Raw genomic sequence first — 15,743 nt, 5'->3', positions numbered from 1 at the left:
AGCAGCATGATTATAGGATCATTGTTCTACTCATCATTTACAACTGCACCACACTGCTTCAAACGCAATAGAAAAGTATCTATTTAATGTTATTTTTTCCTGCAAATGTTGTACATTTGTTTTTCACTTCCTTTCAATTTATAGCGTCTTCAAGTAAACCACAGCTTCGTTTTTCTTAAGTACACTGTCCATGTGGTGATAGGCTAATAATACTGGCAAACAACTACTTTTAACAAAACTTCATAATCTGTAGTAACACTACTGGCAATATAATTCAGTATTCTCTACAATTTAAATTAAGTGATTGATTAATGTTTATCCAGGCTGTTGAACCGGGGACCCATCAGAGTGTGGTGTCTTTACCAGAAATTCCAGAAGAAGTTCTTTACACATTTGGAAGCTGTATTCTGATAATTGGATCTGTGGGTGTAGCCGGAAACCTTCTAGTTCTCTATGCATTTTACAGGTATGGTACTGAAATTAGTATTGCAATGTTTGATGATATCTTTTTATGGGGCTAACATTTTGATGTATCATTTCTTTATCAAAGTCCAAAGTAAATGCCACAGTTGCGTTATAATGCAGCCTAGGCATATCTCACTTTTTTTGCACTTCAAAAAACCATGGGTGTATCTCACCTTTTGCATTTGAAACATGGAAATTTTTACTTGAAAATATCTTTGTTTCAGATAAATGCCTTTCATTTCCATGAACCCATGAGGCCCAAACTTTAGAAGACAAAAAGATCCTCAAAAATCCTTTTTGTCACACTATTGTTTTAGAATGTTAAGATACCCAGGAGGCCCACATTTATTCAGAGTCTGCATTAATGAATAAAATTAAGAGTGTACTAGTTTGGAAAGTCAGCCAAGACTTTCCTTTCAGGTTTTACAATGTAACCTTTCGTAGAACCTCTCCCAGTCCAGCTAATACTCTCACCTTCTCTAAAATACTCTTTGTAGTAGTTATTAGGTTCTATTCACTACAAAGGCAAGGCAAAGTCACACACACTGATGTTACTCAACTTAAGTTATATTGCTTAATCCAAGATACCCAATCACTTGCGGCTCCAGCAAATCACATGCAAAGGAGACAAATAATTCTGTGTATTGTGTAAGGGTCACAGCGCTTTATAGACACATCTTCATTTTAATACCAACTAACAGTAAAACAATGTTATTCTTGTGTCAAAAGTGACCTTCACAGCTTGTCCATCTTGCCAGGGCCCCTCCTCATTTAAAGGACACCCATCCCAAATCTTCCCCAAATCACACCTAAGGGACACTTTAACAAACCTCAATACCAATATAGCCCTACCTGCCACTAACCCTGTACTAGCAAATGGGTTGGTAATAACTGACAATTTCTCTCAGTGTTTAACCCTCTGGAACTTCACAAAGCTACATACAAATGCTTACCGAAGAAAAAAAGGGACGGTAGGGTTGGAATATTTTTGCTGAAAAAAAGAAAAAGAAGCTTTTGCTAGTCTGTGATCCCTTAAATAATATATATGAATCCCACACCTTGCACTGGTTCATGATTTCCTCTTATCTAACAATTGACCCCCTATCTGGCTAACAAACCCACTACTCGAAACCTCACCCAATCATTAGACCAGGTCATGCTGCCTGCACATGAATTTAGGCTGATTCATGGCTCTCTCATATGCCACAAAGCACAACACATATTAAAATGCAAGTTTATGCATACATTTTATGTTGCAGACAAGTTATGTTACATTGTATTTGTAGAGCATCAGTAGATTTCATAGCGCTGTTACAAAATGAAAATTGATAAAATACAAAATAAACAATAAAATTAAAAATTAACACACAAGTTTATAATCTATTAGGAAGTAGAGGACGTACATTACAGAAGGGAGGAATTGATTTTGTTGTAGGAAAAGGTGAGTTCATTGTAGTGAAGCTTATGTGGAGAGTGGTGTGAAGTTGGGGAGATCAGGATAAAAATATATTTTACTCACGTTTTATCTGCATTTTTATTCAATTTATTTATTTAATTTCTAACATTCTTTCATTTACCATTTTAAATATTTGGCAACTTTAATCTCCCTATACGGAGGTGAAACTCTTATTCAGTGTTATGTGGATATAGGTGCCAGAGGATAAGTGTTTATATCACTCACTTTTTTGTTACTATTTTCTTGTGATTTATTTTACTTTAAGCACCGGCTCACATGGGAATTGGTCGGATGTAGCGCTTCTTGTTAGTGTGTCTTAGTTATTTATAGATGATTGTGGACACCATTTGCGCATGTGCCGCTATATTCAACTTCTTCATACACCGTTTTTGTGTTTTTATTCCCCCTCTTTATTTGATTGTTGCTTGCTTTATCCAACTCACTTATACTCACTTACATATACAGTCTTTTTTTGTTTTCAAGTGCTTATGAGAGTTGTCTTTAGGTCTTTAGTGAAGTTGGACTATTGTGCATGTAATTTCTCATGCAGCTTTAATGTTCCTTCAAGCATTTGTCTAATGTAACACCGAAAAATGCCAAACTATTCCTTAGTCCTGCTATGACTGATATTGTGATAAAAAAATCTAGAATTCTGTCTAAAAGTCTGTACACAGCTACTTGCCACATGTATCATATCACACACTTATATGATTGTGAACTACATGCCTGTGAAAATAAATGACCAAAGTGTTTGTAGCTAATATCCACTTATAGAGACACTAAAGCCTCCGATTCAATTAAAATACATTTTGAGAATCAGTATTGCGTCAATAGATTTTACTCGTATTTTTATCTGAATTATAATATGAGTCTTCTGTCTCATTTTTATCCTTCCCCTACTGGTTCTATGAATACAGAATGCTTAACTACTGCTCCTGCTCATGCTCTGTGGCTGTTCCATTGAAACAAATGGCAGTGCAGTTTATGCCACCTGATTATGCCTTCCCATCAGGCTTTTCATGGCAATAGTGCCGTTAGGGCTTATGGCCAGTGGTCCTCTTAGTCTGTTTCTTTTAGTTATCATCATTTAACTTGTGGACTGTGTGCTTGGTTTTGCTTCTTGTTAAAATGTCCCTGCTATTTTATTGAACCAGATTAGATCAGGTTCTGGCAGCCTTAGAAATGGAAGCGATTAAAAAAAATGGGTCAGGACAGTAGAGTAATTACTTACGTAGGATTTGTCATCAATTGCAAATGAGTGTTGCCAACAAAAACCCTACTTTAACAAAATATTTCAAAACAATTATACTAGTTGTTTAACTTGATTTTTTTAATCTATTCCTGTCTGACAGAGCATAACATCTTAATTTTTTATTCCCAGAATTAGAGAATATACGTAAATGTATGATATTACGGTAACAGTAATCAGTGGCGTCTCCAGCTTTCATATTTAGGGGGGGCACATGGGGGGCCAGGAACCAAAGTATGGGGGCCAATTATAAAACGGTACATATACACTATATATATATATATATATATATATATATATATATATATATATATATATACACACATATACACACACACGTTAGGCAGTTATTTCTCATTCTTTAATATTAGCCCCTGCTGATGACAATATATAGAAATATTACACCCTGCTTCTGATATATATTAATATTAACCCCTGCTGCGGATATATATTGATATTAGCCCCTGCTGCGGATATATACTTATATTATACCCTGCTGCCGATATACATAAAAATTATACCCTGCTGCCGATATATATTAATATTTGACCCTGCTACCAGTATATATTAATATTAGCCCCTACTGCCAATATATATTATTAGTCCCTGCAGCCAATATATATATAAACTTAGCCCCTGCTGCCGATATATATATAAATACTAGACCCTGCTGCCAATATGAATATAAATACTAGACCCTGCTGCCAATTAATATTAATATTAGCCCCTGCTGCCAATATATGTTAATATCTCCCTCTCCCTCCCAATCTATCCTAACTACCCCCTCTCCCTCCCAATCTATCCTAACTACCCCCTCTCCCTCCCAATCTATCCTAACTACCCCCTCTCCCTCCCAATCTATCCTAACTACCCCCTCTCCCTCCCAATCTATCCTATCTACCCCCTCTCTCCCTCCCAAACTATCCTATCTACCCCCTCTCTCCCTCCCAATGTATCCCTATCTACCTCTTCTCACTTCCTATCTACCTCTTTTCACTCTCTAACCCCCCTTTGTAGTTCACTTACCTTGGGTTTGTAGAAGTCCAGCGGCGGGATCGCGAGGTCTCTGTCTTCCTGGTTCTGCCGCAGTGTGCGCGGCTTCATTGCTGAGCGCCGGATATGACATCATATACCGGCGCTCGGCTTGAAATGCCGGCACTGCGACCAAGGCAGAGGCCTCGCGGTCGCGGAAAAGAGTGAGAGGCGCCGAACGGTCGCTGAGAACTTATTCCTCAGCGACCGCTCGGCGCCTCTCTCTCTCTCCTCCGGATCTATTAAAAAAAAAAAAAAAAGACGGCGTTTCAATTGGGGGGGCACACCGGGGGGCACAGCATGATTTAGGGGGGGCCATGGCCCCCTCTGCCCCCCCCCTGCCGACGCCACTGACAGTAATCTGTATGGAAGTGCTGTAAATCGGTTTGAAGGAAAGGGTTTTTTTTAATAACACATAATGGAATATATTACTCATATTGCACTTTTAATTCTACTTTCAGTAACAAGAAGCTAAGAACAGCACCTAACTACTTTACAATGAACCTAGCCGTCAGTGATTTCCTTATGTCGGCTACCCAAGCTCCAGTCTGCTTTCTTAACAGTCTTCATGGGAAATGGATACTTGGAGAAATAGGTACAGCATTGCCCCTAATCCTTCTGAGAATCAGACTGCCATTGAATTGCCTATTTTTAGTAGATGCTTTCTGGAAAACCCAATAAGACATAAAAGAAGAAACCAGATCCTGATCTTTTTATTTTTTTATTTTTACCCATATTGGAGTCTATTTTGCATGAACTACAGTGTATTTTACCTTATGGTATACATGCATTTTACATTTTAAAAGAGGGGCTGGAGTGCTCTTTAATACAAGGGGAAGCATTAGTGAACTGTTTACATTGAATAGAATGTAGTTTTGTGTTTTTTACCCATACAAACACTTACGTCCCAGTTTTCTAATTAATTACACCCCTTGTCCCTACACGTACAGTTTGTTCTCTTTGCTATTTGTCTAACACTTCAGCACACTTCTCCTTCCATGTAACACTCCTTCCACACCAATGCCTCCCAATAGTAAGTTGCTAAAGGGGTGAAGTAAAAAAAACAGATAGTAAGGATAGTTTTATAGACAGATGAGGTAGGTGCCTACACATTTAATCAATGGGAAAGGGGCAGGGCAGTTGACCCAAAGGATGTTAGGGCTTAGGACAGCTGTACCTTTTGGTCTGTGATAAGGAGAGCCCTGACTGCCAGCTCCATTATAGTTTAGTAGTGACAGAGCTGACTGTTTATGAGACCCTTATGGAGTATTATCTTCTCCACTATCTAACGCAGATGTGTCACAATCATTTAGCATTTCTGAATGCCAAGGTCTTTTTGAAGTAGCCTGTTCACAATTAATATTGTTTCAATCTGTATGTGTTAATGAAAGATGAGTGACATTCATGATGGACACAAAAGCGTTTATTGTCCTACGTGAATTAGTTTTATTCAAAGAAAATAACATTGTAAAAAGCGGGAACATGGCTCAACTTGCTCAACTGTGTTATAAGTAGACTCGGTGAGGCTAGAACAAACATAATAATGTTAGCTTCTAAAACAGAATTTGCAACACAGGTAGATTAGTAATCCATCCTGATCAGTTCATACAAAGACAATCTGTTTATTCAGATACGTGCTTTTTGGTATCTTCATACAGCTTCTCGCTTCTGCTTGACAGCATTGTACAAATAGACACCAGGAATTATTTTTACAAAATGTATTTATATATATATATATATATATTCTTTTTTTTTTTTAAATGAATAAAACCACAGTGATATTTCAAAAGCCAGCTACTTTTATATGGGTATTGACTTGTACAATGTTAGCCAAAGAAAAAAGAAAGTTGGTAAAGTTGACCAATATATACACTAATAATAGCTACATAAATACTGTACATATAACAAATTGGCCCATATGGTCTCTCATTGGAAATCACTGTTACCTTTAGCACAGCTTTATGCACACCCCAAGGTTTTACTGTGTTCCAGATATTTACTACCCTTTTTATGAAATTTCATTTTCTCACACTACCCCTCAGTCTTCCAACCTCTAACCCATCAGGAAAAGTAAGGAAACAAGAGAGAAATCTAAGCAGATTAATAAAAAATGTATGAAATCAGACCCTGGTGGCTGTTTCCTATTTTCCAGGTTGTAATGTGTACGCATTTTGCGGTGCGCTGTTTGGGATAACATCTATGATGACTTTATTGGCTATTTCTGTGGATCGTTATTTGGTTATCACCAGACCTCTACAATCCATACGATGGTCTTCTAAGAAAAGGACATCCCAAGTAATTGCCCTTGTCTGGCTATATTCCTTAATGTGGAGTTTGGCACCTTTACTGGGTTGGAGTAAGTATAGTAAACCTTTGACATTAATCACACACTTACTTAGGATAATATTTAGAAAATACTTGCTTGGCTTCTCAGCAAGTGATCAAGTCCTGGAGAACTCTCTGTTAACTGAATAAGACACAAAGTATGTTTCACAATGCTGATGAAGTTTGGTAGTTACAGAGAAATCTTCTAACATTGAAAGAAGAACCATTCCAAATGGCACCTATCTTTGTTACTGACTGTTAATGACTGTTACTCACTGTTAATGACTGTTAGAGGTAAAGTGAAAGTACTTCTAATTTGTCATGATATTTGTAAAAGAATGATAAACTCTTTTGCTTTCTGCTATAAAAGAAAAGCTGCATGAACTAGCTTTTTTGGTTAACCCAAACATGCAAATGAAACAGTCAAAAGACTCAGTGTTCCTAAAACATCCTTTCATAATCAAGAAACTTTAATTTTTCCTTTCAACACAACTCAGTTCACAGGGGTGAATTAATTTAGAATTATACTAAGCATATTATATTGTTGGATGTGTTTATACGTAAATGGTACCAAACTGGTGCCCACTAAACTTTTTTTCCCTTAGGTTCCTATGTTCCAGAAGGGTTAAGGATATCATGTACATGGGATTATGTGACATCTACAACGGCTAACAAAAGTTACACTATGATGTTATGTTGCTGCGTCTTCTTCATTCCCCTTCTTGTAATATCACATTGTTATCTATTCATGTTCCTGGCAATAAGAAGTACAGGCAGGTAAGTGGAAATAAACTTTTTTTCTGGCTACAGGAATGTAATGCTTCAAATATCATCCCATGTTGTTAAAACAGATCTGTCACTTTTCTCAAATATTAAATTTTAAATTTTTATACAATAAACACATCTATGTAATGGTATTACGGTAATTGATAAATAAATATATTATATATATATATATATATATATATATATATATATATATATATATATAAAAGAAACCCATGTATGTACAGGGCTTTTACTACATGGCAAAAAGTGTAATTGCCCACGGCTCAAACATTGTCAGAGGCCCACACATAGCTGCCGTTTTCCCTTTTGATTGTCTTTCATTGTTCTGACTGACCCCAGTGTGCCATTACAGGCAGAGAAACTGGAAAAAGGTTAAATGAAACTGAGAATATATTCAAACTCCCTCTGCCTTAAGTCTGTTGTCTGGAATGTCTGAGTGTGCTCAGGTTGTAAGTGCACAAGAAAAAAATTCTGTTTTGTGTGACGCTCCTTTTTTGAACAAATGCAGGTAAGTGAGTAAAGGCAGTATAGTTAGTAGTAGACTCATGCAAATAGATCAAAAAATTATTCAGACACAATTTTCATAAAATTTGTGTTCTATTCATTTTTGGACTTTACCCTCATTCACTCTCTCATGCTCTTACATGCTCTCTTACATTCTGATGAATTCTCTGTGGAAACATTTATAAATTCATTATTGAGCTTGAGAATGCCAGGCCCGCTGTTCACACATTTACCATTATTCTGGTGTAACCGGTGTAAAAGCCATATGATGTACCACTAAGTACTTGTCATCTAAGGCCTATTTCATAGGACATACAAGTATGTCCTAATGTCGCAAAGTGGTTAAGATTCTCCTAATGAATCTTCAATAGTAATTTGAAAAGCCCAGGAAGGATTGCATATCTCTATGCATACCTTTTGGCAGAGGCCAATCAAAAACTGCTGACAACTTCTTGGGATCAATACTCCAGAAGCAGACGAAATATAACCCAGGAAAGGGCACCTACAACTGATGCTCCTAGCGACCCCAATTGTTTTTGTATTGTAATTTTTATTGATATTTCGTATTGTGCCAGCTTGTAAACACTCACACTTTAGTGAACATACGTGATTGAATTGCAAACCACACGTTTTTTGCCCATGTCAAAACTGCTAAAAAAGTTTAGGTGGGTCATTGGATTAAGCCCATTGTACTCAGGGAAGAATCAGTATTAGATAATTGTCACGCGCGCCGCCGCAGCACGTACCTCGGGTGCTCGCGGCGGCTCACTCCTCCATGCCGATGACGCTGTGCGGTCACGTCGGGGTCGCAGCTCCGCCCCCGCCGCGACCCGACGTCGGATAGGCGCGCCCGTCACCGCCGCCGGCGCGGTAAGGTCACGTAGGTGTCGCGGCTCCACCTCCGCCGCGACCCGACGTCAGCAGGGTAGTCCTGCCTCCACAACCCCGCTCAGGGAAGTGCCGGCACGCCGAGGACGTGCAGGCACATCACCTCCTTTGCCCGCCGGGACCGCGGATCGGATGTCTGCCGCGGCCGCTATGACGTCACGCGGCGCACGCCACGCACGCCACGCCGCGGCCTAACTGTGAGTGCCTTCTCTATTTAAACGCCATTTGTTTTCATTTACGTTACCCGTTCAAAGTGTTTTGCTTTTTGGGTGTGCTGTTCCTTGAGATATCTCTATTGCCTTGTGTACCGACCTTTGCCTGTTTTTTGACTACGACTCTGCGCTGCCTGCCTCTGACCCGGACCTGTTTTACCGTTTATGCTTCTGATCTGCCTACCTCGACCTCGGATACGTTTTTGACCTCGCTGTTTTGCCGTTGCCCTTTAACCGGACTGTTTACTGGACTGCGCTACATATCTGCATAGTTGGATCCTCCTTCACTACCTGACCCCGTGACATTTTTGAACGGGTCTCTAACATGGATCCCGCGGATATGGCACGGCTGCAAGCACGGCAGGACCTCCAAGACCAGCGTCTCGCCGCGCAGGCCGCACAACTCCAGTCCCTGGAACAAAAGGTCGACGCCATGACAGACCTGCTGCGTTCCTTGACATGGCTCCCTACCTTGGCTACTCCCCATCGAAGAGACGCCTCACACAAGGACACGGGGGCCGTCGACAGGCATTCGACCGTCTAAAACAAGCCTTCGTCTCAGCCCCCATATTATGACGGCCGGATCCTTCCAAACAGTATCTCCTAGAGGTTGATGCCTCCGAAACCGGGGCAGGGGCTGTGTTATCGCAACGACATGACCAAACCACGAAATACCATCCCTGTGCCTTCTTTTCCAAAAGTTTCTCCGCGGCCGAACGGAATTACGACGTTGGTAACCGCGAACTCCTAGCCGTCAAAATGGCATTCGAGGAGTGGCGCCACCTGTTAGAAGGCACAGAACAACCCGTAGTCGTCATGACAGACCACAAGAACCTATTGTACATAGAGAGCGCCAAGAGGTTAAGTCCTCGACAAGCACGGTGGTCGCTTTTTTTTAACCGGTTTAATTTCTACATCACTTACAGACCGGGCTCCAAGAACGTCAAGGCCGACGCACTCTCTAGACAACATGACAACCACAGAGACCAACAAACCAACGAGCCCATCATACCGTCCACACGCCTTATCGCCGGACTGTCCCTCCGCACGATGAGCAAAATCCGCATGTCCCAAGGGGCCATCCCGTCTTCCGGACGTCCTCCTCCGGGTCGTCTTTACGTCCCTCCCAGTCTCCGTACGGACGTCCTTCATTGGGGACATAAGTCGTTTCTCGCAGGTCACTCTGGTTTTCGGAAGACAGACTACCTCATTCGGAGGTCGTTCTGGTGGCCATCCCTTGCCAAAGACATCCGAGCGTACCTTGCAGCCTGTCACACCTGCGCATGCCAGAAGACCTCTCGGAGAGGCCCTCAAGGTCTCCTGCATCCGCTTCCCATTCCCACGGTCCCATGGACACACGTGTCAATGGATTTCATCGTGGATCTACCCAAGTCGCAAGGTAACACCACCGTCTTGGTGGTCGTCGACCGCTTTTCCAAACAAGCACACTTCATCGCCTTACCTCGCCTGCCTTCGTCTCTGCAACTGGCCGACGTCTTCCTCAACCACATCGTCCGTCTTCACGGTCTCCCTCTCCACATGGTATCTGATCGGGGTACACAGTTCATATCCCGCTACTGGAGACACCTCTGCCATAAACTCGGCATACAACTCCATTTATCGTCAGCATATCAGACCAATGGCCAGACCGAAAAAACAAACCAAACACTCAAACAATACCTAAGGATGTTCAGCAACGAACGCCAAAACAACTGGTCTTCTCTCCTCCCGCTCGCAGAAATGACATACAACGGTTCTCTTCATGAGTCCATCGGCTGTACCCCGTTCTTTGCTGCCTTGGGCTATCACCCTGTCGTGTTGCCTCCTCCGTCTTCTAGCTCATCCTCCTCGGTGCCAGCAGTCGACAGTCGTGTGTCTGACTTGGACAAACATTGGCAGTCTCTCCTGAAAGCCCAACATCTCCATAAACGGTGTGCTGACTCCAAGAGAACACCTCCTCCGGATTACCAAGTGGGTGATCGTGTCTGGTTGTCAACGCGACGCATTCGTTTACGTCAACCATCCAAGTCTCTTGGTCCCCGTTTTATTGGTCCTTTCCTCATCCGTGCCAAGCTCAACGACGTGACGGTGTCCCTTGATCTGCCACCGACCATGAAAATACCTAGATCCTTCCACGTCTCTTTGTTGAAACCGTGTGTGACCAACCGGTTCACCGTTCCCATTAAGACTCCTGCTCCCCTCAACGTCCAGGGCCATGAGCGATTCTCCTTCGCTACCTGACCCCGTGACAATAATATAATTGGTTCAACGTTCAACACTAACATGTGTAAAGAAAAGATCTTTGAAATAAAAAGTCGACAGGATACCACACTTACATTAGCAGACCCAGTGGACCCATTTGGCCCATTTTGGGAACAGGTGAGTATAGCACTAACTTCTTAGAGGTTGTAGACCACTTATTCTGTCTTTGTTGTGTCATTTTGGCTTTGTTGTTCTACTGGCCTTTCATCCTTAAAATGACTTAAGCAGTAACTACCAGGTAAAGGGTATGTCAAAATTTGGTCTGATTAGGGTGAGTTTATCTAGAAAACAAGTTTTTATGCAATCTCACAGCCATATATTCACTGGGATACGATGTTATAATCTAGCATCCTCAGTCACTGCTATTGCTAGACTACAAAACAAATGGTGTCCCAAAGTTGCAGATCTGGTGCAAAGTGGCAGCAATTACAATAACAAATGTTGTAATGCTCCCACTGTTTTTCCTCCTCAGGAACGTTCAGAAGCTTGGATCATGTGGACGCCAATCCTTTTTATCCCCAACAATGAAGAATGAATGGAAAATGGCAAAAATCGCCTTTGTGATCATTGTTGTTTATGTTTTGTCTTGGTCTCCTTATGCATGTGTGACTTTGATTGCATGGGCTGGGTAAGTAGTATATTATCTACTATGACACAAATAAATATTGATACAATTATACTTAGATTTTTGTCATCTTATAATCAGGAATCTCCACGACTTTGAAGCAAAATAAATATAAAAACGTAATCATGAAAACGATTTTCCGTCTTAAGTGCATGTGCACTTTGATACTGAACTTAAGTTGTGGTATTTATTTGTTAGCTTTTCATGCAACCATCAAAGAAGGCTTCTTGGGAAATCAAGATTGATGGAGTTCTATTAAAATTGTATCTAACTACAATATCAGTGCAAAGTATAGACATACAGTGTATGTAGTATAATATGGTCCTGCTCAACCACAGAATGCTTGGAATTATCTTTTTTAAAAGCTTTGCTATAAGATCATAGGACATGCAAGTAGAAAAGTTTGAATAATAAGGAAAATGTAGTAGTAGTAGTATGATATTTATAAACCACCAACATACTCCAAGGCTTATGAATATAACGTATGAATTAATGACTCAAATCACTAATCAGTTCTCATGAAGGGAAATCACTATGTTTTGATCACCTTAGGAAGGCATGTGTTTTATGGGACTTTTAAAATTAAAAAAAATAATTTAGATGTATCTTTACCACTGAAAACTACACAGCGCCACACAATGTTAAATGATATTACTCAGTACCTTTTCTTCCCCTGTTTTATGTGACCAGGAAGAGAAGGAAGGCTGGAGAAATATATATCAGGCCCTGATGATAATGTGAGATATATATTGTTTAGCTGGCAATTAATCTGTTTACCAAGTAGACAAAAAATGAATTTTTGTCGCAGCAAACAAGCAAATTAATGAAGTTGTAAACATTTAATATTTATAACACTTTATAGTTTGCTTGACTTCACCTCTAGCTCTAGGATAATAAAAGTTTAATATAAATGCAAATCTTTATACTATACAATGTACACCACTGAATCTAAACTTGGGAAACCAAAATGTAATTTTTTTATGGATTTGAATGACATGATTGAAAAACATATATATGGACATTAATGTTTTATATCTTTATATTGCAGTTACGGAAAACTGTTAACTCCGTATTCCAAGACTGTTCCTGCAGTTATTGCCAAAGCTTCTGCAATTTATAATCCGATTATATATGGAATAATTCATCCAAAATACAGGTAAAGAAACGAACAAAATGTAATATAGATATCTATTACGTTAAAAGAAACTATTTTTTTCCACTGTGCAGAACTACCCTTCAAAGTTAGGTCTTCTAAGATTTGCTGACACTGTTGCCTTAGCTCAGGTTCAAAACATGTAGGAATTATTATTATTTATTGAGGAATCTTGTAAAAAGCTAACAAAGTAAACAAGTAAGGGTTCCAATATCAAGTTCCCAGGAGGAACAGGCATATTTGTGCAAAATATGATAAAGACAAACTCTGGATAATAAGAGAAAGGGCTGCATGACTGGGCCTATATTAACAGTAAGCTGCTGTCAGGATGTAGATGGGGGTCATCTGTAGGACACCCTATAGGGTTCCTTGTCATGCTTGGGTGGGGTTTCTGGCTGTCTATTTATGGGACCCCCTTTTCCCGCCTTTGGTCAGATAATATTTGCCAGCTTATTAAGCAGAGAATCCGTTAAAGCAGTGAATCATCAATCCTTGCGCATCTCTATATTCTTAATATCTACATACCTGCATATGGCTGATCAGGACGTTGAGGCCATGCTGGCTGCCATCAGGGCTGCTGCTGTGGCCAATGGTGGTTCCTGGCTGCAAGACAAATTGGCTTCGTTAGTTTCTGACCTACCGGCCGGCCCTTCTGCTTCAGCTGGGGCCCGCAGGAGCAGGCCTCCGTCCCGGCTTAGTCCTGAGGTTTCCAGGAGGCCCGCCAGACGACCCAGACTTTCTGCTTCTCCCGGAGCTCAAAGACCGTCGCATGCAGGAGGGACGTCCCAAAGGAATTCTGCCAGCCGTGGAAGATCTGCGAGACGGGCTCCTGTCCTCCCCTGTCCACCGGAACCTGTGGTCGCGCGGGATTCCGACGAAGGCGGCTCCTCTGATGTGGTTCCACCTACCCCTTTGCAGCCTTCATCATCCGGGCGTGTTTCTCCTCCGTCTGCAGAACATCTTCTTCCGTCCGGAATGGCTCCCCTGCAACCCAGCAGTTCTGGTGAGCATGTTCAGGATTCTGGTCCTGTTGCACCACACCCTCCTATACATACCTCTTTACCTTTGTCTGCTGCTGTTGGGGGTCTTCCTCCCACTTCCTGGTAACCCGTGCCCACAGGCGGTCTGGAGTGGTTATGCTCCACAGCCCACTGGTGTCTTGCCTTTGGGTTCCGTAGCCAGCTCGGTACCTGCTCCACCTGTGCCTGCCCCTGCCACGGTGGCGCCGTCGCCGCAGACGGTAGAAAAGGCTACGGGAAAAAGTCCTGACAAGCCCGAGAGGGTTGGTGATTCGGCACATGGTGAGGTTTATGTGTGCTTCGAGGGCCCGCTTGGGGCACATCTCAAGCAGGAGGTGAGGGAGCGTATATGGAAGGGCGAGTATGTTGAAATTTTTTCTCTTCTTCCCTTGGAGAAATTTAATTTGGATAGGGGCTCCAAAGGGGATGAGAGTAAGAAGGAGGAGGAAGAAAAGAGGCGCTATCGCCTCATTCCTCGTACGTTTACGAACTGGTTGCAAGCTTTTGCTATTTTGGCAAGTGTCATCGGCGAGAAAAACCCTGAGCATTGCTCAGGATTATTCTGCTATATGGATAGCATTGGAGAAGCTTACCGGGTGTATGGGGGTATGGCATGGCTGCGTTATGACGAGCAATTTCGGCAGCGTATGTCAGTCCGTAAGACTATTCGTTGGGACCACAAGGACATTGCCTTGTGGCTCCGGGTTACTGCCCCGGCCAGGTCTTCAGGTAACCCCTTTACAGGGACTGCCGGGGGTGCTTCAGCAGCCGCGTCTTCGGCAGGCAATAAGAAAGGCTGTTGCTGGCAGTTCAACCAGGGTATGTGTCAATGGGGAGCTTCCTGCAGATACAAACACAAGTGTTCGGTCTGTGGGGGTTCCCATGCCTCATCTAAATGCTTTAAAAAGGCAAAATCCGCTTCCGCCGCAAGCACTGTTGCAAAGGGGGAGAACTCCGGTGAACGCTCACGCGATGCTACCGTGGCTTCAGCGTTATGAGGATGAGGTAGCTGCTGAATTGTTGTGGTTCGGTTTTACAGAAGGTTTTCGTGTTCCTTGTCGGGCTGAACGAAGTTCGTTTGATGTTAAAAATTTGCAGTCTGCTTTGTCTTTTCCGGAAGTGGTCACCGAGAAGTTGCGGAAAGAGGTCGCTTTGGGGAGAATAGCGGGCCCTTTTCTTTCTTCCCCTCTTCCGGATTTGATTGTATCCCCTTTGGGTGTTGTCCCTAAAAAAGAAGCGGGCAAGTTTACATTAATACATCACTTGTCCTATCCGAAGGGCTCTTCGGTAAATGATGGTATAGATAGGGAGTGTTGTGTTGTTTCGTATACCCCTTTTGATCGGGCTTTACACTGGGTTAGGTCATATGGCACTGGTACTCTGATGGCTAAGACTGACGTGGAGTCTGCCTTTCGGCTCCTTCCAGTTCATCCGGAAAGTTTCAGGTTGTTGGGTTTTAAGTGGGACGGACAGTTTTATGTGGATCGTTGTCTTCCCATGGGCTGTTCCATTTCGTGCTCGTACTTTGAAGCTTTCAGCAGTTTTCTGGAATGGGTCATCAGGACGGAATCTGGTATTCCCTCCTTGATCCACTATCTGGATGATTTTTTGTGCATTGGTCCTCCGCGCTCTTTGTTGTGTCACGTCCTTTTACAAACTACGCAGCGCGTCATGGCTTCTTTTGGGGTTCCCTTGTCGCCCGAAAAGACTGAGGGTCCTTCTGAGGTTATAACATTTTTGGGAATTGAGATCGATTCCCGGGTC

At 42.0% G+C, this 15,743-nt stretch overlaps 1 protein-coding gene across 1 annotated transcript in view; it reads left to right on the top strand.

Annotated features, from left to right (window-relative positions):
- Nucleotides 1–311: 311 nt before the first annotated feature.
- The window catches only part of LOC149284093 (melanopsin-B-like), a 37,408-nt gene continuing 21,976 nt past the window's right edge, over nucleotides 312–15,743 (top strand). Inside the window, exons 1-6 of the mRNA XM_089497146.1 lie at nucleotides 312–466; nucleotides 4,664–4,797; nucleotides 6,355–6,558; nucleotides 7,133–7,304; nucleotides 11,655–11,810; nucleotides 12,856–12,963. Of these exons, the coding sequence (XP_089353272.1) occupies nucleotides 312–466; nucleotides 4,664–4,797; nucleotides 6,355–6,558; nucleotides 7,133–7,304; nucleotides 11,655–11,810; nucleotides 12,856–12,963 (929 nt within the window). The remainder of the gene's footprint in view (nucleotides 467–4,663; nucleotides 4,798–6,354; nucleotides 6,559–7,132; nucleotides 7,305–11,654; nucleotides 11,811–12,855; nucleotides 12,964–15,743) is intronic.

This window comes from Sceloporus occidentalis, unplaced genomic scaffold (assembly GCF_023333645.1).
Source record: "Sceloporus occidentalis isolate IW3139 unplaced genomic scaffold, rSceOcc1.0.p SCAF_99, whole genome shotgun sequence".
In the NCBI taxonomy this organism is placed as follows: Eukaryota; Metazoa; Chordata; class Lepidosauria; order Squamata; family Phrynosomatidae; genus Sceloporus; species Sceloporus occidentalis.
The sequence above is the reverse complement of the archived record's forward strand: the minus strand, read 5'-3'. Positions and strand labels throughout refer to the sequence as shown.